General features: G+C 36.7%; 1 protein-coding gene across 1 annotated transcript in view; it reads left to right on the top strand.

The window, feature by feature from the left end:
* Positions 1-24,583, top strand: part of spg11 (SPG11 vesicle trafficking associated, spatacsin) — a 48,508-nt gene that overhangs the window by 17,552 nt on the left and 6,373 nt on the right. Inside the window, exons 12-34 of the mRNA XM_084397236.1 lie at positions 637-708; positions 865-992; positions 3,166-3,341; positions 3,852-4,035; positions 4,115-4,324; positions 4,833-4,939; positions 5,161-5,306; positions 5,577-5,726; positions 7,351-7,417; positions 7,516-7,681; positions 8,506-8,714; positions 10,085-10,193; positions 11,576-11,735; positions 12,642-12,902; positions 13,828-14,028; positions 15,299-15,406; positions 16,302-16,470; positions 17,872-18,086; positions 19,443-19,592; positions 20,136-20,673; positions 22,537-22,682; positions 23,368-23,572; positions 24,072-24,209. Coding sequence (XP_084253362.1) covers positions 637-708; positions 865-992; positions 3,166-3,341; positions 3,852-4,035; positions 4,115-4,324; positions 4,833-4,939; positions 5,161-5,306; positions 5,577-5,726; positions 7,351-7,417; positions 7,516-7,681; positions 8,506-8,714; positions 10,085-10,193; positions 11,576-11,735; positions 12,642-12,902; positions 13,828-14,028; positions 15,299-15,406; positions 16,302-16,470; positions 17,872-18,086; positions 19,443-19,592; positions 20,136-20,673; positions 22,537-22,682; positions 23,368-23,572; positions 24,072-24,209 — 4,015 coding nt within the window. The remainder of the gene's footprint in view (positions 1-636; positions 709-864; positions 993-3,165; positions 3,342-3,851; positions 4,036-4,114; positions 4,325-4,832; positions 4,940-5,160; positions 5,307-5,576; positions 5,727-7,350; positions 7,418-7,515; positions 7,682-8,505; positions 8,715-10,084; positions 10,194-11,575; positions 11,736-12,641; positions 12,903-13,827; positions 14,029-15,298; positions 15,407-16,301; positions 16,471-17,871; positions 18,087-19,442; positions 19,593-20,135; positions 20,674-22,536; positions 22,683-23,367; positions 23,573-24,071; positions 24,210-24,583) is intronic.

The raw sequence follows: 24,583 nt of genomic DNA, 5'->3' as shown, positions 1-24,583 counted from the left end.
AACAAGGATGCGTTAAATTGATAAAAGGTGATGGTAACGATTTATATTGTTAGAAATGTTTTTATTTTGAATAAATGCTGTTTTTATGAATAAATGCTGTTAACGTTTTACTCATCAATGAATCCTGAAAAAAAGTATTCCAAAAAAATATATTAAACAGCACAACTGTTTCCATCATTGATAATAACTGAGTATCAAATCATCATATTAGAATGATTTCTGAAGGATCATAAGACACCAAAGACTGGAGTACTTGCTGATGAAAATTCAGCTTTGCATCACAAAAATAAATTACATTTTAAAGTATATTAAAAAAGAGAACCATTATTTTAAATTGTAATAATATTTCATAATATTCCTGTTTTTTTTTTTTTTTTTTTTTTTTTAAACTGCAGGCTTGATGAGCATAAGAGACTTCTTTCAAAAACATTAAAAATAGTAACGTTTCCAAACTTTTGACTGGTACTGTATGTGGAGATTGACACATTTTATTTGTCAGGATTCACTTTTGATCAATTTAATGCGCCCTTGCTAAATAAAAGTATTGATATCTTTAAAAATACATACATCTTACTGACCCCCAGACTTTGATATTACAGTGTAATATAACGCAGGACTGACTTTCTGTGTTTTTAGGGCTTTAATGTGAAGGAGCAGCTTCACAGCATCTGTGTTTTCACCGCCGATCGGGATCTAAGGGCCTTCATGGTGAGAAGAAACAATCTAATCCTCAAAATAAAACTCTTTAACGGTTCAATCACTGGATGGACTGGATTCTTTTTCTTTTTTTTTGTCAGTGTAATTTTAGGGATTCTTTTTAGCTGTTTTAGTAATTTATTATTGTTTTTGTGCTGTGGTTCGCAGGTTGAGGAGCTGCAGAAGCAGAATTACCTCTCGCATGAAGAGTTTGAGCAGGTGGAGTTCATTCAGACGATCGAGAGCTTGTGTTCGACTCCTGCGACGAGACGCTCCAGCCGTCTGGACAACAGCAGGCGAGTGTTTCTCTCTCATCTGCTTTTTCAGGTGTTATTTCTGGCATATTTGACACTTTTATTGAGACAATAACACAGGAAATGATGTGGGCGGTACAGAATGACTTGAGCATCATTTCCAAAGCGTGGCATGTGTTGACATGAATTAGATGACTTTAAGCTAGCAAATTAAGCTGTTTTTTAGGACCATTCACTTTTTCATGACAATTTACGCCCCAAATTCTCCTTCTGTCTGTCTATGTTTTGTTTAAATTTAAATTTTTGTTATTGAACATATATAACAGCAAATACATAGTTACAACTCAAAACAGAATTAAACAACAATAATAGAATTATAAAGAGTAGACAAAAAGCTAGTAAAATAAACAGACAGAAAAAAACAATGAACCAGGTGTAACATATCATTTAAAATCAATTAAATTCAAGAGAGAGAAATGCCTTGAGGTCCTTTTTTTATTTATTATTATTATAATAAAGCATAAATATTATACTTTGTGCACAACGTAGCGGACTTTAAAGCTTTGAAATTTTTGGAAGAAGAGATGCATTTTGTTTAAATGTTCTGCATTTAAAATCTTCATTTAAAAGCAATGACATCATCATATTGCATACTGGATTGCGATTGGTCCTTTTTCATGTGTTCATTTGCAAACTCAATAGTGGTTTGTTTATCTTTCCTACATCTATTTAACCCTCAGTTGCTTATTTTTAACACTAAAAAGCACAAAAGAAATTAAGGCGAGACACTACAGGTGAATAGGGTACAATTTTAAAATAATAGATATCACCATGAAACTTCCTCAGTTGATTACTTGCACAAGTATATAAAAAAATGTATTACAAGTTTTTGAAATTTCTGTGTTTAATTATGCAAATTAAGCATTATCTCATTAAATATGCACGATTTTGCATATATTTTCGGTAGATAGATCTGAACATATGATAAAGGCAGGTGCAAAATTCTTTTTTCATTTTAACACACAAGATGAAAAAAAATTCAGAGGGATTTCAGGATATATGCTTTCATTACCTTGGAAATCTAAATATACTGTCCATAGCCTTAAAAAAAATTGATTTTCGCCATATTTTTCTGATTAAAATGTCACATAAATCAAGCCAGGAATGATTTATTAACAGATCCCTCTGAAAATATCTTCAGAACACTGCTAAGTGTATAACTGGAGAGTTTGGTGTACACAGGTGCTACATAGGCTGAGATGTTTGTACTGGAGAATGAAAAACTCATTTTGAGAAAACGGCATTTAAAGAGTTAAACAGCTCTAAATGAGATTTCGTCGTTAGCTTTAAATCCCCCTTTGGACATTCACGATTGGTTACTGATAGAAAGGAAATGCCCATATTTGGGTTACACAGCGTTGTGCAGGACACTCAAAGCTTTACAACGAGACCGGTCATGACAGACTTCAGTGAACAGACGGATCTTGGCGTGTCGCGTTTGAATGCTAACTTGGTAAATTCGGGAGAAACTTACTGCCGCAAGTAAACAAAATGTGATAAAATAAACATCTTAATGTATAGCAGCTTGAAAGAACACACATTGAAGGAGTAAACTAGCCCAAAATCTCAAAACTGACCACTGCATGAAAATCAATGTTTTTGCCCGCCGTGTCTCGCCTTAATTCCGAACAAACATAAAGACTTGATTTAGGTAATTAATTTGTCAAGTATTTATTCACAAGCCAGTCCAAAAACATGTCCAGGTCATATTTCACCTCAAGTAATAATAAATTACATTTTGCATATAGCAAATTAAGCTTTTTTTTTAACAGTTAAAGGTGCAGTGTGTAATTATTAGCGGCATCTAGTGGTGAGGTTGTGAATTGCACCCAACAGAAGTTATGGTGGCCGACAGGAAGTGATGTCATCGTCTGAGACAGCAGAGAGTAGCCAGTTAAACAATGAGGTTTCTTTAACATAGTGACGAAACGCGTTTGTCCGTTCAGGGCCACCGTAGAAACATGTCTAGGTAAGGAGAATGAGAAATGCCTCATTCTAAGCCAATAAACATAACGGTTCATTATGTAAGGTCTTTACACACCACTGAAAACATAGTTATGTACATGATATTGCATTTCTATCAACATATCCTCCTCAATATTACACACTGCACCTTTAAGGCTAAAAGTGAGAGTTGTGTGGGTCTTCTGTGCAGGGTTCTGCAGATGACCCGGTCCGATCCCGACAGCAGAAGAGTTCTGGAGGAGATCCTGCAGGAACCAGAGGCGTCGTCTTCCGGGTCTGTACTGGATCCCGTGCGTCTGGACTGGGTCAGATACTGGGACAGAGACGCTCAGAACGCCATCCTTCTGTCCCGACTGCAGCCGTCCAGTGAGTTCAACACGGCTGACCGCTTTTATAATCATTACGCAGTTAAAATAAAGTATTACATTCTTAGTAGAGATGCACTGATGTACCTTAAAACCATCGGCTATAGCATGAAAAAGGCCGATATAACAAACCATTGCTAGACGGCTCTCAAAAATTATATAAAAATTTTGATTTTGTTTTATCGGCCATTATATCGGTTATCGGCTTTCAAATATAAAGAGTTATCGGTTATCGGTATCGGCCAAAGTTTTCATATCGGTGCATCCCTAAATTTTAAATGGATCCAATCAATTTTTAATAGAAATTATTTGATTATGCAGCTATCTAGTATACTTGAATGCATGCATTTTTGAACTTAGCAACATTAATCTATTTTTAGTGTTCAATAAGAGTGCAAGTGACAAATATCGGTATTGAAATCAACCAATAGTTGTTTGTTAAAATCAGTATCGGCTTCGGTATTTCGGTATGATGCTTTAAGTTGAAGATATGCTTGTTTTGTTGTTGCAGCTCAGGGTTCGTGGGATGCCGCTGTTCTGTGGTCGTATCTCACCTCTCTGCACGATTCTGTGGGAGTCTCTTCATGGGTCTGTGGTCCTGCTGGAGAGAGGCCAGCGCTCACACCGGACGTCATCAACAGCAGCAGCCGGTGTGGGGAACACCTGCGACACCGAGTCCTGGACCTGCTCGCCCGGTCAGAGCCGCTCACGGGAACACGTTCACCGCAAACAGAAACAAATACACCTGAAGTTGACCTTGCTGTGTGTGTTCAGACAGGGGCTGTTCGTGCAGTCGGAGATGGAGGACTTCGAGCAGTTGCTGTGGCGACTGGGTCAAGCTGGAGGAGTGATGCATCATGGGAACGACCCTCCCGTCCCACAGTTCCAGGTGTCACAGGGTCAGGAGTTTCACCAGCGCTTCGTCCTGCACTGCCTGGAGAACAGCCTTCAGTACCTGCTCTACTGCTACCTGGAGCACTACAGGTGAGGCACGGGCCTGAACGATCATACAGCGGAAGCAGAAAATGACATTTATGTTTACATTACTAGAAGAAGCAACTTTTTAGAAAACACAGAAGTCATTTTTTGTGTGTGTGTGTGTGTGTGAGTGCGTGCTTTTGTGTGTGTGTGTGACAGAGTGAATGTATAAATATATATATAATAATTGCCTAAAATTAATAAATTGCGTATTAATAAATCTTTTTCTTTTAAGTATAACTTGATTCTGCACATTTTGATATAACACTGAATATCAGTTCATAATTCTGGAAATTTGGAAATTAATTCCAAAATTACCCAAAATATCTAAAATGATTATATAACAATTTATATATATCCACACTATAATAAATACTCTAGAATATTATATTTAATGAATTAAATAATATATAATACATTTTTTTTATGAATTGCGTCTGAGATGTTTATCTGAGATGTTTTTAGTAGAAGTCATCTGATTGTGCATTATTCTCTCTTTCTCTCTGTCTTTCAGCTTAACTCCTGAGAATTGCCCGGTTCTGACCGACAGGAACCTGTTCGAGAGTTTCCCCTGGTTAGAGATGATGCTGAAACTGCAGAAAATTACCAGAGACCTTAAAGGTGCGAGTGTTTTCATTCGACGTGTACAAATAGTTTTCTAGTCTGTTAGTCTATGGTTTCTTACAGGTTCGTGAGAGTGTGAGACTGTGAGTGTGTGAGTGAGTGTGTGAGTGAGTGTGTGAGTGAGTGTGTGAGCATCACTGTGTGAGATGAGGGTTCATGAAATAAGGCTTTTCATTTCTCAATGGGAAAAGCGTTCGAGTGTGTGTTTTGTGTTTCAGACCCCGAGCGTGTGTTTGAGGCCAGTGTGACGTGTGCTCAGGTGCTTCTGCCCGGCAGTCAGGCCAGCATCAGCAGCATGTTACTGGAGGGTCACAGTCTCCTCGCCCTGTCCACTATCATGTTCAGAGCCGGCGGCATCGACCAGGTGTGTGTGTGTGAGAGAGTGTGTGAGAGAGTGTGTTACTGGTGGGTCACAGTCTCCTCACCCTGTCCACTATCATGTTCAGAGCTGGTGGCAATGACCAGGTGTGTGTGTGTGTGTGTGTGTGTGTGTGTGTGTGTGTGTGTGTGTGTGTGTGTGTGTGTGTGTGTGTGTGTGTGTGTGTGTGTGTGTGTGTGTGTGTGTGTGTGTGTGTGTGTGTGTGTGTGAGAGAGTGTGTATCTATGTGTGACTGCGTGTCCTCTGTGTGTGCAGGCGGTGCGTGAGGGCGAGCGAGGGCAGGACCCGCTGAGCCGAGTCGACCCGCAGCTGCTGAGAATGGCTCTGAGTGTGTATCCCAAACTCAGAACGGCCCTGTTCCCCCAGAGCGTCTCGAGAGACACTTCCCTCTACAGCCTCATGCAGGTGCTGCTACACTACTGACTCAATACCTTTTAGCAGGGGTCTCAAACTCATACTGGCTGGGGGCCATTGCCATGAATTACATCTCATAGGAGGGCCATTTTAACATTCAAGCACAACAAGAAAGCGAAAACTTTTTTGTGGAAATTTATGTTAGCTGTTATTTATTATTTATGATATATTTATTAATTTTAGCTCTCATTTACTTCAAATTCTGTAACTAATATATTTTGTCATACTTAACAAAAAAAGTAAACATCAGTATATATTAAACCGATACTATTGGCGCTTTTCCACTACACTCTTAGAGTGTCTGAGAGTGTCTTAGAGTGTCTCGGAGTGTGTGTCTCGGAGTGTGTGTCTCGGAGTGTGTGTCTCAGAGAGTGTGTCTCGGAGAGTGTGTCTCAGAGAGTGTGTGTGTGTGAGAGAGTGAGTGCATCATTGTGAGCATGTGCGAGAGAGTGAGAGAGTGTGTGACTGAGAGAGTGTGTGGTTGTGAGAGTTTGTGTGTGCATGTGTGATGGGTAGGTTTAGGGGTCGGGTTAGTGTGTGTGTGTGTGTGTGTGATGGGTAGGTTTAGGGGTCGGGTTAGTGTGTGTGTGTTGTGTGTGATGGGTAGGTTTAGGGGTCGGGGTTAGTGTGTGTGTGTGTGTGTGTGTGTGATGGGTAGGTTTAGGGGTCGGGTTAGTGTGTGTGTGATGGGTAGGTTTAGGGGTCGGGTTAGTGTGTGTGTGATGGGTAGGTTTAGGGGTCGGGTTAGTGTGTGTGTGTGTGATGGGAAGGTTTAGGGGTCGGGTTAGTGTGTGTGTGTGTGTGTGTGTGTGTGTGTGTGTGTGTGTGTGTGTGTGTGTGTGTGTGTGAGTGATGGGTAGGTTTAGGGGTCGGGTTAGTTTGTGTGTGTGATGGGTAGGTTTAGGGGTCGGGTTAGTTTGTGTGTGTGTGTGTGTGTGTGTGTGTGTGTGTGTGTGTGTGTGTGTGTGTGATGGGTAGGTTTAGGGGTCGGGTTAGTGTGTGTGTGATGGGTAGGTTTAGGGGTCGGGTTAGTTTGTGTGTGTTGTGTGTGATGGGTAGGTTTAGGGGTCGGGTTAGTTTGTGTGTGTTGTGTGTGATGGGTAGGTTTAGGGGTTGGGTTAGTTTGTGTGTGTTGTGTGTGATGGGTAGGTTTAGGGGTCGGGTTAGTGTGTGTGTGTGTGTGTGTGTGTGTGTGTGTGTGTGTGTGATGGGTAGGTTTAGGGGTCGGGTTAGTGTGTGTGTGATGGGTAGGTTTAGGGGTCGGGTTAGTTTGTGTGTGTTGTGTGTGATGGGTAGGTTTAGGGGTCGGATTAGTGTGTGTGTGTGTGATGGGTAGGTTTAGGGGTCGGGTTAGTTTGTGTGTGATGGGTAGGTTTAGGGGTTGGGTTAGTTTGTGTGTGTTGTGTGTGATGGGTAGGTTTAGGGGTCGGGTTAGTTTGTGTGTGTTGTGTGTGATGGGTAGGTTTAGGGGTCGGGTTAGTGTGTGTGTGTGTGTGTGATGGGTAGGGTTATTGTAGGGAATAGTATAGTCCAGTATAAAAACAGTTACGCCTATGGAATGTCCTCACAAGTATAGCAAAACAAACCTGTGTGTGTGTATATTTCCTTTCTGCAGTCTTTGGATCCATTGGATCCCTCCAAACTCTTCGGATGGCAGTCGGCCAACGCCGTCGGCAGCACCGGTAGGCGGTTACACGTTATCGTGCCACAGAAAAGTTAATTATTTCCTGGGACTGAGTGATTTTATTCACTAAATGATGTATTTTCTGAAATCTTCCAGAAACGTCGAGCGAGCCGCCCCATTTCTCCAGCCCTCACCTGGTCAGTAAATTCGCGGTGGTTGAGAATCTGGATTTCCTGTATTACCTGCGTCACGGCCGGCCGTCGTTCGCCTTCGGGGTTTTTCTCACGCAACATCTTATCAACTGCAGTAATGTGAAGCTACAGTGAGCAAAACACATTTAAACACTGATATCATGTGGAAATTAAACCTAAATAATACTTTACAACAAGGCTCCATTAGTTAATGCACTGACTAATATTAACTAACAGTGAGGAATACATTTGTTACCTTTTTTTATTAATCGTTAATAAAAATACAACTGTTGTTGTCGGTATTTCGTTTTTAGCATGTTTTAACACATTGCTAGCATGATTTAACTTGTTCCTGGCATTATTTGGCACATAATTAGCATGTTTCTAGCTTCTATTACCACATTGCTAGCATTCTTTAGCATGTTCTAGTGCATTGCTGGCATGTTTAACATGTTTGTTAACATGATTTACCACGCAAACATTTCTAGCATGATTTAGCATATTGCTAGTATGTTTTAGCATGTTGATAGCATGATACATCGCCAACATGTTGCTAGTATGTTTTATAATATTGCTAGCATTATAATTTTGTACATACTATGTTGTAGCACATAGTTGCAACCATGATTTAACATGTTGCAAGCATTTTTAGCATTTGTTGCTAACATGAATTAGCATTTCTTACTAAATTATTTCTAACATGTTTTAGCATATTGCTAGTATGCTTTAACATGTTGTTAGTATGATTTATCACATAGCTAGCATGTTACTAGCATGATTTAGCTCATTGCTAGCATAAATTAGCATGTTGTTAACATGTTTTAGCATTTTGTTAGCACATGGCTAACATGTGAAAGTGGATAGCTTAAACAGTGGATCATTATGTTAATAGCTAAATAGATATGACTAAATATTTAGAAATAACTATCTAATATCGTGATATTTCTGTGCTCAGGTTGTCTCTGGCTGCGGATCAAGCGTACTCTCTCGGCCTGTTGAGCTTCAGCAACGCGTGTGTGTCGGCGGCGTGTGTGTGTTTCTGTGAGCTCTTAGGAGAGTGTAGCCTCAAACTGAGGGTGGATCTGCGAGCGCTTAACCTCATCCTCAAACTCTGGACTCAGACCCGCGAGGACGGAGCCGTAGCTTCGCTCAGACTGACCCTCGGTGAGTGAGAACACGTCTCTTCCTGCATTCAAACTCAATCACATGTCCTATTTTGAAGCGATGTGTGTATTAGCTGATTTTCACACTTCAGTCACAATTGTTTGTTTGTTTTTATTTAGCTTTTTTTTAGTTCAGGTTTAGTCATTTTACTACTTCACCTTCAACATGTTTGTAATAGCATATATAAAGTGCTAATTCATGCTAGTAAAATGCTAATTCATGCAAGCAATGTACTGAAACATGCTAGTAGTAACATGCTAAAACATGCTAGCAACATGCTAAACATACTAACAACCTGTTAACACATACTAGCAATGTTAAAACATGTTAGCAATATGTTAGTCATTTGGTAAGACATGTTAATTCATGCTAGCAACATGATAAATGTTTGCAACATGTTAATTCATGATAGCAATTTACTACAATGTGCTAGTAACATGCTAACAAAGTGCTAAAGTATACTAACAACATGTTAAAGCATACTAGCAATGTGTTAAAACATGTTAGCAACATGTTCATAATTTGGTAAGTCATGCTAATTCATGCTATTAACAAAAATGCTTGCAACATGGTAATTCATGTTAGTAGTGTCAGTGTGTTAAAGCATACTAACAACGTTAAAACATGCTAGCAATGTTAAAACATTATTTGGTTAGACGTTAAGTCACGTTAACAACTTGTTAAAAATGCTAGCAACATGCTAATTCATGCTAGCGATGGACTAAAACACGTTAGTAACATGCTAGTAGTAACATGCTAACATAATAGCAATGTTAAAACATGTTATTTGGTAAGACATGTTAATTCATGTTAGCAATATGCTAGAAATTATTGTAACATGATAGTAATTTTGTAAATCTTGTTAGCAAAATGTAAAAAATGCTTGTCACATGGTAATTCATGTTTGCAATGTACTAAAACATGTTAACAACATGCTAACGTATATTGACAACATGTTAAATCATACTAGCACTGTACTAAAACATGCTAGCAACATGTTAATAATTTGGTAAGTCACGCTAATACACTTTAGCAACATGTCAAAAATGTTTGCAACATTGTTATTCATGCTAGCAATGTACTAAAACATGTTAGCAATATGCTAAAGCATATTAACAACATTTTAAAACATATTAGCAATGTGTTAAAACATGCTAGCAATGTGTTAGTAATTTGGTAAGTCACGCTCATTCATGTTAGCAACATGGTAATTCATGCTATAAATCTGCTAAAACATGTTAACAACATGCTAAAGCATATTAACAACATGTTAAAACACACTAGCAATGTGTTAAAGTGCATTAGCATTACATGTGGTGCCTTTGAAGCGATGGCATGCGCTGATTAGCTCTCGCTCTCTCTGTGCTCAGGGGAAAAGGCGAGTAAGTTGTGTACGTCTGAGAGAGCGACGGCTCAGGAGCTGCTGGTGGATCTGGAAACTGCAGTCAGAGACGGACTGGAGAAGAGAGGAATCAGTCGGTCAGTGTTTCAACATTCACAACACTGTGGGAAAACACTGCAGATCGGCACCTTTAGGGTTAACTAATAGGGTTAATTTATTTACATTTTAGTCATTTTAGTACTTCGAATTTAATTAGTGCTGGCCAATGATTAATCACATAAACTTTGTGTTTACATAATATATATAATATATAATATGTGTGTGTGTACTGTGTATAATTATTTTGTATACTGTATATAAATACACACACAAATGCATATTTAACAAATATTTGCATGTATATACTGTATATATATTTATATATAATTTAGATTTTATATATAAATAATACATTTTTCTTAAATATATACATGCATGTGTGTGTATTTATATATACAAAATAATTATACTAGAGCTGGGCAAAGATTACGGTAATCGCATACAAAATAAAAGTTTGTGTTTACATAAAATATTTGTATGTACTGTGTATAAATATTTTGTATATATAAATACACACACATGCATTGATATATATTTAAGAAATATTTGCATGCATATACTTTATATATATTTATATATAATTTATATTATATAAATATTTTATATATAAATAACATGTTTTCTTAAATGTAAACACGTGTGTGTATTTATATATACAAAATAATTATACACACACATATTATGTGATTATATGATTAGATATGACATTATGATTAATCATTGCCCAGCACTAAATTTAACCTTTTATTTCAGTTAGTCGCATTTCTAATAAGGTTTTCATCTAATATTTCTATTTTACTTTACTTCAGGTTTATTTCAATTAAAGGTGTATTGTGTAATATTTAGGAGGATCTGTTGACAGAAATGCATTATCATATACATAACTATGTTTTCAGTGGTGTATAAAGACCTTACATAATGAACCGTTATGTTTTTATTAGCTTAGAATGAGGTATTTCTCTCTACACACACCGCGGGTCTCCTTACATCCACATGTTTCTACGGTGGCCCTGAATGGACAAACACGTTTCGTCACTATGTTGTTCTTCGTGTAAAGAAGCTTCAGCTAAAGTCAGCGAATAAAACACTGACACAATGATGAACAAGTGACAATAATATTCGCAATTACATCTTTTTACTGAATAATAAAGTAAACATAATTTTTTTATCTTTGTAAAGAAACCTCATTGTTTAACTGGCTGCTCTCTGCTGTCTCCGATGACGACATCACTTCCTGTCGGCCACTGTAACTTCTGTTGGGTGCAATTCACAACCTCACCACTAGATGCCGCTAATAATTACACACTGCACCTTTAACGAGTACATTTTTTAACAGTTGTAGTTTTAGTGAACAATAAGTGCACTGATTTTGATGACCTGGTGATTTTTCTGTGTGTGTGTGTCCGTGTATGCGTGTCAGCTCGTCGTTCGAGGCGGCGCAGGAGTGGGCTCTTCCTGTTCAGTTCTGTCGGCTCCACGCTCTTCCTCTGAGCTCCGCCTTCCCTCAGGCCTGCGCTCGCGACGCACAGTGGCTCCACTTCCTGCTGTTCGTGCAGGTGCACAATTACCCCCCCCAGCAGGTGCGTCTGTCACACTGTCTGTCACACCTGTCTGTCCTGCGATTGCCTATTTTTTTCTGTTTGTTGTTTGTTTTTGTTTTTTGTTTTGTTTTATTTTATTAAAATATGGAAAAAAGGGATTAAATGGGATTAAAATGTTTTTGTCCTGTTTTATTTATTTATTTGTTTGTTTGTTTATTTAATTAAAATATGGAAAAAAGATGAAATACATTTTAATGGGATTAAAATGTTTTTGTCCTGTTTTATGTATTTATTTGTTTGTTTATTTTATTAAAATATTGGGAAAAGATTAAAAACATTTTAATAGGATTAAATAGTTTATATTGGGATTAAAACGTTTTCCCCTATTTTTTTATTTTATTAAAATATGAAATGAAAAAAATTGAGTAGGATTAAAATATTTTTGTCCTGTTTTTTTTATTTTTTTATTTTTATTTATTCAAATATGGAGAAATTTTAATGGTATTAAATTGTTTTGTTTGTTTTACCTTATTAAAATAAGGTATAAAGATTCAAAACTTTTAATGGAATTAAAAAAAATGAATAGGATTCAAATGTTTTAAATAAAACAACATTTTTGTTTTTTTTGTTTATTTAAAATATGAAAAAAAGTATTTAAAACATTTTAATGGGATTTTATTTTATTAAAATATGGGGGGGGAATTAAAACCGTTTTAATGGTGTTACGTAGTTTTTCCCCAGTTTTTTTATTATTTTTTATTAAACTGAGGAAAAGATTAAAAACATTTTTAATGGGATTTTTTACTTACATTTACGTACATTTCATTCACGACCTGACTGTTGCACTGTAATATTTTATATATATATATATATATATATATATATATATATATATATATAACATTTCTGATAACACAAGCTTATATTTTTGTGGGGTTTGTCCAGGTGAAGTCTCTGGCTGCCGGGTTCAGTCCAGCTCTGCAGTCCCACATTTCCCTGGCGTTCCAAGATCTTCATCCGTCGAACTCCCATCAGCCTGCGGACGAGGGCCCGGATCCCCCCCGACACGAGTGCCTGGGTCCCCCCCGAGAGCTGTTCCAGGTGCTGCTGCAGAGCCAGGAGAAGCCCCGGCCCTGGAGGATCCTGCTGTCTGAAGCGGTTCATCAGCGCTGTCCTCCTCTGGCTGTGCTCGCCGCCTGTCACCAGGTGTGTGTACGAGACCACACACTCCGACAGATCAACTCCTGCTGCTGAAGCCTGATTGAAATGGTTTTGTCCTTTTTTGTTTGTTTGTTTTATTTTATTAAAGGGGTGGTTGATTATGATTTGACTTTTCTAACTTTAGTTAGTGTGTAATGTTGCTGTTTGAGCATAAACAACATCTGCAAAGTTACGACGCTCAAAGTTCAGAGCAAAGGGAGATATTTGCTTTTAAAGAAATTGCTTTTCAAGGACTACAACAAACGGCTGGTAGAGACTACACAACATTCCTCCCGGGTTAGTGACATCACCAACCCTAGAATTTACATAAACCCCGCCCCCTGAACACGATTTATAGATTATCAAGATATTCTAATCAATGACTAGAAGATAACTACACATAAACTCATCAACTAACCATTCAGAAATGTCCTGTTGCTTCTACATGTTGTCACTTCTTCTTGAGTCTCTCCATCATTGTCTGACTCCGGTTTGAACATAAAAGGCTAAACGTTTTTAAAAATGTCAGTGCATGTGTGTGTGAGTGCAAGCTCTTGAAGCTCCGCCCCCTGTGCCGGGAGCAGCAGCTCATTTGCATTTAAAGGGACAGACGCAACAGTGCGTTTTTGCTCACCCTCAAAAATATTCAATTTTAACATGTTATAAAAATATCTGTGGGGTATTTTGAGCTAAAACTTCACACACACACACACTGAGGACATCAGAGACTTATTTTACATCTTGTGAAAAGGGCATTATACCACCCCTTTAATTGTATTAAATAGTTTTTCACCTATTTGTTTTTTATTAAACTGAGGAAAATATTACAAATATTTTATTGGGAATAAAATGTTTTTGTCCTTTTTTGTTTGTTTGTTTTGTTTTATTTTATTAAAATAATTAAAACCAGTTTGTGTGATTTGATTGACAGGGCGCAGAGCTGCTGCAGTGCCTCTGCGTGTGGATCCTGACGTCTGTCGATGATGATGTCACTCACGAAGCCACCGCCCACATCAACGAGAGCCCCGCCCATCACGTGTGGAACCTGCATGATCTCTCCATCTTGTGGAAGATCCTCCTGTGCCGGAGAAAGATCCGGCCTCTGATTCGTGGCTTCCAGCTGTTTCAGAGGGTAAGAGACGCTCTGATTGGACGAGCCACCGTCTTAAACTGAAGATCATGATGAAGGCATTGCTCAAGTTTATTTGTCATGCACATTAATTTGACCAAGATATTTTGGCAACACTTTACAATAAGGTTCATTAGTTAACTACCTTAGTTAACATGAACTAAGTATGAACAATACTTCTACAGCATTTATTAATCTTAGTTAATATTAATTTCAAAATTTACTGATATGTTATTAAAATCAAAGGTTGTATTTGTTAACATTAGTTGAACTAACATGAACAAACAATGAACAGCTGGATTTTTATTAACTAACATTAGCAAAGATTAATAAATACATATGTATTGCTCATTGTTAGTTCATGTTAGTTACTGTTAATGTTAACTAACTAACCTTATTGTACTTGATATTTTAAAGTCCTCAGTACAACTATAATGATAACGGCTCAGAGAAACAATATCATTGGAATCACATTCAGAAATATAATTTTTTTCAGCTGATGAACGATAAAAACATTGACAGCCAATCAGAATCCATCCTGCTTTAAAGAGCGCACGCATTTAAAGCGACAGACGACAAAACTGCAGCGCTTATAATAAACAGAACAATATTGTTATTTAGTGTGGATGTGAAATATTTATTGTTATATTTATCGTTTCTTTGTGTGAACGGGCCTTTAATCTTTTTTTTTCATATTTTGAAGAATAAAATAAAAAACAAATGTGAAATTACTTACTTCTATAGTACATTATATTATATTATATTTAGTTACAGCACTAATATTACATTAAATGATATTATATTTTAGGTCACTTTTTTTGTTTTCCAGATGGGACATGTTTTTGCATCAATATGTTGTTCTGTGTTATTTTAGCAATATTTGCATACTGTTATAGTATTTATTAATATGTTTAATTAGCTTTTATAGTATTTATACATATTTTTAATTAGCTTTTTATATTTATTTTTATTTTTTTATTTATTTTTAATTTCAAAGTTATTTTGTAACGTGTTTTTGTTGTTTTTATCCGTTTTTTTATATATTTCTATTTAGCTTTTAATTTGAATCGTTATTTTTCAGGATTCTTTGATTAATAGAACAGCGTTTATTTGAAATATAATCTTTTGTAACATTATAAATATCTTTACAGTCGCTTTTGATCAATTTAATGCGTTCTTGCTGAATAAATGTATTATTTTCTCTAAAAAAACAGTGTTATATTAAATGTTATTTGACATGCATTCTCTGTGTTTCTGTGTGTGTGTGTGTCAGGAGTCTCCGCTCATTTACATGCTGAACATGTATGAATTCTGCTCCGACTACAAAGACTATCAGCGAGCCAAAGACAAACTGCTGGAGTTCCAGAAGTGCTTGCTCAATGTAATCTCACACGCCTCACGCGGGTCTCTTTCTCTTCAACTGCTTGTGTTTCTGCTAGTGTTAACAAAAGCACCGACTTCGGTACCAAGTCGATACTGAAACTTTAAAAATGTGACGCTCTGAGCGCTGTTGAGCTCTGATTGGCCGTTGTGTTCACACGCTCATCAGATATGACTGTGATTGGCTACAATGATCAGCGCTTCAAAAACATGTTGTAAATATACATCAATGACGCTCTTCAGCGAGCATTTACACACACACACACACACACGGGAGCGTTTATCAGCGAATCGGTCCTGCTAGTGCTTTCAAAACACTTTCAAACACTTCCGAATTTCATACAGACTTTTAATCACTCTTAAAACTAGATCTGATCAAGTGGTTTTCACCAGATGTCAGTTTGACTCAGGCTTTTTTGCTTAAAGATGAAGACCCAACTCTGTGAAGATTCCCCTCTCTGTTAAACATATTTCACTGGACTGTTCTGAGTTTAAGACAAGTAGAATGCTCTTGTTATTTCACTTAAGGACTTATTTAGTAAGATTATGCCTTTGGATTTTTTATTATATGGTAATTGTGTGTTTGTTTGCTTGGTTTTATTGTATTTATATGATATTTGTATTTTTGTAAATACATTTTTGCCATGAAAAAAGCCTTAGATGCTGACATGGCATTAAATAAAACAAACAATCAAACGCTCCCGTGCGTTGATCATTGTAGCCAATCACAGACATATCTGATGAGCGCGTGAACACAACGGCCAATCAGAGGTGTTTATGATTCCGCTCAACAGCGCTCAGAGCGTCACATTATGGTACTTTTTACAACACTAGTTTCTGCTAACACTGCCTGTGTGTGTGTGTGTGTGTGTGTGTGTGTGTGTGTGTGTGTGTAGTTGCGGAGCAGCAGTGTTGTGTTGAGCTCAGATGTTCTGCCGGTCCAGTGGGTCGAGTCTCAGGCGTCGGTTCTGTTGCTGACGCTCCTGAAGCAGAGCCGGACTCAGTACGAGCTGCGCCGTCTGCTTCAGCTGCTGGTGGACATGGAGCGGCTGCTCAAATCCAACGGTCAGACTCAAACACACTTACAAGGGTTTATATCATCAAACTTGGAATAATTAAAGGATAAAAACGAAAACTTTTGATTCGAACAGTGTTTTTCGTCATGAAAATTGCAAGTGCAATTTCATAGTGCAAGTTTTTGAAAAATGCAATTCTGACTTTTTTCTCATAATGCAGACTTTTTTTCACAATTCTGACTTTCACGCAATTCTGACTTTTTTCTCACAATTCTGACTTTCTTGCAATTCTGACTTTTTTCTCACAATTCTGACTTTCTTGCAATTCTGACTTTTTTCTCACAATTCTGACTTTCTTGCAATTCGGACTTTTATTTCGCAATTCTGATTTTTTTCTCGCAATTCTGACTTTTTTTCTCACAATTCTGACTTTCACGCAATTCTGACTTTCTCGCAATTCTGACTTTTATTTAGCAATTCTGACTTTCTCGCAATTCTGACTTTTATTTAGCAATTCTGACTTTTTTCTCGCAATTCTGACTTTTTTTCGCACAATTCAGACTTTTTTCTCGCAATTCTGACTTTTTCTCTCACAATTCTGACTTTTTTCACGCAATTCTGACTTTTATTTCACAATTCTGACTTTTTTCTCGCAATTCTGAATTTTTTTCGCACAATTCAGACTTTTTTCTCGCAATTCTGACTTTTTCTCTCACAATTCTGACTTTTTTCATGCAATTCTGACTTTTATTTCACAATTCAGATTTTTTTCTCACAATTCTGACTTTTTTCACGCAATTCTGACTTTTATTTCACAATTCAGATTTTTTTCTCGCAATTCTGACTTTTTTTTCTCACAATTCTGACTTTCTCGCAATTCTGACTTTTATTTCGCAATTCTGACTTTTTTTCTCGCAATTCTGACTTTTTTTCTCACAATTCTGACTTTTTTCTCACAATTCTGACTTTTTTTTCTCACAACTGAAAGAGAAACTCAATTGTGAGGAAAAAAGTCCCTATTACTTTTATTTTAATTCCATGGCGGAAACCAGCTTCCATACTTTTGTTCACCAAAGCTTCAATTGTTTGAGTAAAAATGCAGTAAAATCAGTAATATTGTGAAATATTATATTACAATTTAAAATAGCTGTTTTCTTTGTGAATATACAGTATGTTAAAGTGTAATTTATTCCTGTGATCAAAGCTGAATTTTCAGCATCATTACTCCAGTCTTCAGAGTCACTAGAGTAATGATGCTGAAAATCCAGCTTTGATCACAGAAATAAATTACATTTTACTACATATCCACATAGAAAACAGCTGTTTTACATTTCTAATAATATTTTGGAACTGTTACTGTATTTCCGATCAAATAAATGCCGCTTTGGTGAGCAGAAGAGACTTTCACACACATTAAAGAACTTTGAGTGTTCATGTCACCTCATCACAGGTCTGGACTTTAAGAAGCTCAGTCAGTTGAGTCAGGTGTTGGCGGACACTCCCGTGCCGTTGTCTGCGTGTCTCCTGGAGGATTATTCCAGCGCTGGTCTTCAGAGAGAGAGCAGGAGGATGATGGACGAGCTCCAGGAGCTCGGGCTCTTCACACAGGCACGCAGGGTTGCACAGTTAGCCGAGCTGCCCATCGACTGCCTGATCATAAACGAGGTGAGGGACCAGCACGGCATCAGAAGTCATATTTAACCCGTGTTTTTGGAGATTTGAGGAAGTCTGTGAGCAGATCATAATTAAATTCATGTTATACACATTTTATAATGATAAAGCTGGTAATAAAATGCTCACTTTTTTAACTCTTATATGATTGTGCAAATAAACTACATTTCCCATAATTCGCTGCACGAGACCAGAATAATGAAATAAACAGATAAAACGTCAATCAAACGCATAATATGCATCATTTGCTTTTCATTTTGCAGCATCAGCACTAAAAACTTGTAGGGCTGCATGATAAATTGTGATATCACGATGTGGCTTAATTGTAGCAAAGGCTTTTTTTTTTTTATATGAATACATAGTTCGATGTCCTACAGCCCAAAATAAAAACGCGCTAGTTTCATGGTTGAAAATGAAGAAATTTAGACAGCCATAAATTGTTTTATTGTTATTTTAGTAGTAGTTGTTATTATTATTATTATTATTATTATTATTATTAATATTTCTTAAATATTATGTTTTTTATTTTACAGTTAAAAATGACAATGGTAATATAATTTTTTTAATAATAATAATAATAATGATGATATTATACATTATTATAATAATATTATAATAATAATTATTATTATTAAATATTTGATATTTTTAGTAATAATAATAATTATTATAATTTATTATTAAATATTAGATTTTTTATTTTACTGTAAAATATTTCTATGGTGTTATTATTTTATTTGTTTTTTTAATAATAATAATAATTATTATTATTATTTGTTGTTGTTATTATAATAATAATAATTATTATTAGTATTATTATAATTATTAAAGTTTAGATTTTTTATTTTACTGTGAAATATTACAATGGTATTATTTTGTTTGTGTTTTTAGTAATAATAGTAATAATTATTATAATTTATTATTGTTATTATTATTAAATATTAGACTTTTTATTTCACTGTTAAATGTTACAGTTGTGATATTTTGTTTGATTTTTTTATTTATTTTTTGTAGTAATAATAAAAATAATAATAATTATTATTATTATTATTATTGTTATGTTAAAATTATATGCATTCCAAAACGATTTTGGCCAAAAAGCAAGCACAGCAAACCTGGAGATGTTTTTTATTAAATCACTTCTTATCATCTCATTTTTCATCTGAAAAATTGCAGTCAGATGCCCCCCCCCCCCCCAAAAAAAAATCTTGCAGTCCTCAAAAATCTGTCTGACCTCCAAAGCTCACTGGGATTTGCTAGACTCTGGGGAGCATTATAACTGCTGGAGGAGTGTAGAGGATCTGCTGTTTGACCTGATTGTGAAGCTTCTCTCCTCTGTAACTCCTGAAGCTGCGGCGAGATCTGAGCGCTCATAAGCTCAAGCGCCAGTGGGAACGTCAGGAGACCCGGATGGGCTTCTGGAGACGATGTCATCAGCAGATCCTGACGGATCGTGTCCAATCAGAGGCCGCCTGTCAGTTCTTCCTCTCTCAGGCTGAGGTGAACCTTTACCTGCGTCACATCTCACTCTCTTATTGGACATTTTATTGCTCTTTTCCATTTCATATTGACCGTCCACCTTAAGAACATTACTAAAGTGGTCCTAACTCTATATTATATTATATTGTATTGTATTATTGTTGTGTTATGTTATATAATATTATACTACGTTATATTTTGTTAAATTAGATTATATTTTGTTATATATTTTTATAATATATTTTGTTATATATTATTATATTATATTAAATATTTTTGCAAGTGACTTTTTTGTTTTTGCAGGCATGCATGTGTTCAGTGATATTGTTTATATACTATTATTTATTAATATTTTAATACATTTAAATAAATGCAATACAGAGTTCCTTCTGGCGGTGCGAATGCAACCAGGAAAACGTTCCTAAGGGAACCATTATCTCGGGGAACCACCTTGGTGCCTAGTTCCTATAACTAAGTTCCTGTAACTCTCCGGTGCGAAAGCCCCTTACATTTCCAGGCCGAATCTTGTAGTTTCTCTCACGAATCTGTGCTTGTCCCGTTCAGGAGCCGATCCAGTGTGATTCTGAGCTGGTCCAGCTTGAGGAGCGCTGTCTCCTGCTGGGTCTGGCGGGTCACTGGTTGTCCCGCTGTGACGTTCCTCCACCAGTCCTGCGTCTCGGCCAGCTGGAGAAGCGTCAGTGGGAGTGTCGGATCCAGCGACTGGTTCTCCTCACGGCTCTGGAGCGCCAGAGTCTGTTCGCTCCCTCGGCTCTCTCCGAAGACTCCTTCGAAAACCTCCTCAAAGAGTTCTCCTTCTCCAAAATGTGGGCTTTGAGTGACCCGGCGCACTTGAGCCTGGACGGGCTCCCGGCGTCGGATGACGAATGCGTGTTGTCGGAGGACGAGCGTAAAGCGCTGGATGTTCTGATCGCTCAGATGCTGAACGAGGGCGCCGTGAACGAGGCTAGTCGCGTGTGCCGTTACTTCGGCTGGTTTCACAGAGACCTGTGGCTCGTTCTGAGGTGTCGTGGTTTAGCGTCCGGCGAGATGATGCCTGAACTTCACAGTCCTGATGGAGAAACTAGACGCAGTTTACCATCATGTGAGTCATTTTCAGCTGTTTTTACATTTACATTTAGTCATTTAGCAGACGCCTGTCCAAAGCGACGTACAAATGAGGACTAAAGCAAGAGAGTCGTCGTGAAGAGACAAAAACAACACAAGAAGTGCTCAAAATACAAAGATAATATCATTTTATGATTACTTTAGCATGTTTAGATGTCACATGCACATTTCCCAACACAAAAATTAGGGATGCACCGATATGAAAATTTTGGCCGATACCGATAATTCTTTATATTTCAAAACCGATAACCGATATATTGGCCGATAAATCTCAATGTATATAATTTTTGAGAGCCGTCTGAAGTGTCTCAGCTGAAGGAAATGATCCAATATTTATCGGCTTCAAGATATCGGCCACATTTTTTTATTTGGGCCGATAACGATAACATTAAAAATGAACATATTTCAAACCGATACTGATATGGTGGCCGATATATCGTGCATTCCTAACAAAAATGCTTTATTAGCCAAAATAAAAGGCTGTAAACGTACGCTACTTTTAAAATGTTTGGAATTATGATTTTTTTAATGTTTTTGAAGTCTCACCAAGGCTGCATTTATTTGATCAAAAATACAGTAAAAACATTAAAAATAGTGAAATATTATTACAATTTAAAATAAGAGTTTTCTATGTGAATATATAGTTGTGTAATTTTATTCCTGTGAGCAAAGCTGAATTTTCAGCATCATTACTCCAGTCTTCACATGCTGAAATCTATCCGTAAAATAATCAAATTAGTTTTTAATTAGTGTATCCAATGTGTATGTATTTATTAATCATGTTGTTAGCTTAGCAACATGTTAATGGAAAACTATTAATCACATTTTATTCGATACTGAAAAGTATCTCAAGATAATTTTTTCGTAATATTAAAAACCAAACATTTCACACAGTATTTTTTTGTATTTCATACAGCAATTATGTGTATTTCATTAGCAACATGCTATTGGCTAACTTGTATCACTTTATTTTTATTCAAAAAATATAATATTATATATAAATACATTATATAAAATATTATTTAGTAAATCATTCTATTATATTAATAAGCGAACATTTCACCCAGTAATTTTTTTGCATTTTATGTATTTTTGTTTATTGTATTGTGTCATTAGCTTAGCCACATGGTAATGTCTAACTATTATTTTAATCACATTTTATTCAGTCCTAAAATAAATCCACAGAAAATATTTCCCACTCATCACAAAGCAAACATTTCACTCAGTAATGTCATGTATTTTATGTATTTTTATGCTTATTAGTGTATTGGGTAGTTAGCTTAGCAAACATGATAATGGCTAACTATTATTTTAATCTCATTTTTATTAATTACTGAAAAGAATCTATAGAAAAAATGTTCGATAATATTCCAAAGCAAACATTTCACTCAGTAATTCTTTGTTTTTATGTATTTTTATGCTTATTAGAGTATTGAGTCGTTAGCTTAGCAACATGCTAATGACAAACTATTATCTGTATCTGAATCACATTTTTTATTCAATACTGAAAAGAATCTATAGAAAATTGTTCCCTAATATTACAAACAAAGCAAACATTGCACTCAGTAATTCTTTGTTTTCATGTACAGTATTTTTATGCTTATTATAGTATTGAGTCATTAGCTTAGCAACATGCTAATGGCTAACTATTATTTGTATCAATTTTTTTATTCAATACTGAAAAGAATCTTATAGAAAATTGTTCTGTAATATTACAAAGCAACCATTACACCCAGTAATTCTTTGTTCTCATGTATTTGTATGCTTATTAGAGTATTGAGTCTATTGGAATGACCTGTGAGTCTGAAGTTTAATTTCTCTCGGTCTCCTCTGTCTGAAGCGCCCAGCATGAACAACCTGTCGTCGTTTGTTGTGGTGCCGTCACCCGACGATCAGGTTCTGGTTCAGCTCAAACAACTAGTGGATCAGTGCTGCAACGGCAAGAGTTACTGCAAACAAGTGCTGAGCCTCTACGAGCTCTCCAAGGTGAGGCCGAAACACACGTTCATCTGTCAAACACACTACACTGCTGATCAGAAGTCTGTCAAAAATACAGTAAAAATTCTGAAATATTTTTACAATGTAAATCAGCTGTTTTCTATGTGAATATATTTTAAAATATAATTTATTCCTGAGATCAAAGCTGAATTTTCAGCATCATTACTCCAGTCTTCAGTGTCACATGATCCTTCAGGAATCACTCTAATATGATGATTTGATGATCAAGGAATATTTATGATTATTATCAGTGTTGAAAACAGTTCATATTTGTGTGGAAACCTTTTTTTTTTTTAATAGAAAGTTTAAAAGAACAGTATTTATTTGAAATAGAAATCCTCATATTAGAGTGATTCCCGAAGGACCATGTGACACTGAAGACTGGAGTAATGATGCTGAAAATTCAGCTTTGATCACAGGAATAAATTATATTTTTAAATATATTCACATAGAAAACAGTTGTTTTACATTGTAAAAATATTTCAGAATTTTTACTGTTTTTTTGATCAAATAAATGCAGCTTTGGTTTCACACATTATCTGTAGCATGCTGACTGTGTGTGTGTGTGTGTGTGTGTGTGTGTGTGTGTGTGTGTGTGTGTGTGTGTGTGTGTGTGTGTGTGTGTGTGTGTGTGTGTGTGTGTGTGTGTGTGTGTGTGTGTGTGTGTGCGCAGGAGCTGCAGTGCTCGTTCGCTGAGATCTCGTCTGAGGAGCCCGAGGCGGTTCTGAAGAAGGTTCTGCTGTCGCATCAGTCGGATCGCTATAAGAAAGCGCAGGCGTTCATCAGTGTTCAGGGCCTGGAGCCCGACGCCGTGGCCCGGCTCGTCTCGTCCGCGGTGCTGGAGGGGCTCCTCGCATCGGCTCAGGACGGAGAACCCGGTGAGACCTCACACACATCTTCATCTTCTGAGGGTGTATCGCAGTCATGTGATCGTGTAATCGCTAGTGGAGACAGTTTGTGTGATAAGACAGTTGATGTGTGTAAGACTGTTTAAATACGAATCCTGCATGTTCTGTGTGAATGAGTGGTGCAGGCGCGCGGTTTCATTTAACACACACTCACACTCTCTCTCTCACACACACACCCTCTCACACACACACTCTCTCACACACACTCTCTCACAAACACTCTCACTCACACACTCACTCACACACACTCACTCACACACACACACACACACACAGTCACACACACACACACACACACACACACACACACACACTGAAGCACGCGTGATGCTTGCTGAGTTTTTTTCAGCCTCAGCAGTCTCACTATATGAGAACATGAATGCATTTCCAGAGCCACTCTGAGAGTCACTGAAGTTCATCAGCATTTTCATTTAAGAAAAACTGTGTGTGTGTGTGTGTGTGTGTTCAGGACAGCGGCTGATGTTCGGCCCGGCTGACGGGAAAGAGGCGTTCCTGCAACTGGCTAAACTGTGTGGAGATCCAAACCTGGTGGGCGTCAAACTCCTGGACAGCATCCCGACGGTCCCACTGTCCGAGCTCAGCGTCAGTGAGTTACCCACAATGCTCTAGTGCTGACCACTGCTACCCACAATGCTCTAGTGCTGACCACTGATACCCACAATGCTCTAGTGCCTACAGCCACAACGACAGGGATTCTAAAACCCTGCTTAATTCTGACAGATTCTGTTTCTTTGCCCATTTATTTATTTATTTTGTAATGTCATTTGATTTATGTTTATATTATTTTATTATTTTGTCTTATTTTATTTTATTTTGTATTTTATTCTGTAATGTACTGTCAAGTTATTTTATTTATTTGTTGTTTGTTTTATGTATTATTTTTTGACTTAATTAAATTTTTATTTTGTAATGTACTGTTAAGTAATTAGATTTTTTCATTTTACTGTAGTATAATTAGTT

The sequence above is a fragment of the Rutilus rutilus genome (assembly GCF_951802725.1).
Source record: "Rutilus rutilus genome assembly, chromosome: 23".
Taxonomy (NCBI): domain Eukaryota; kingdom Metazoa; phylum Chordata; class Actinopteri; order Cypriniformes; family Leuciscidae; genus Rutilus; species Rutilus rutilus.
Note: the sequence above shows the minus strand (reverse complement) of the source record. Positions and strands in the feature narration are given on the sequence as shown.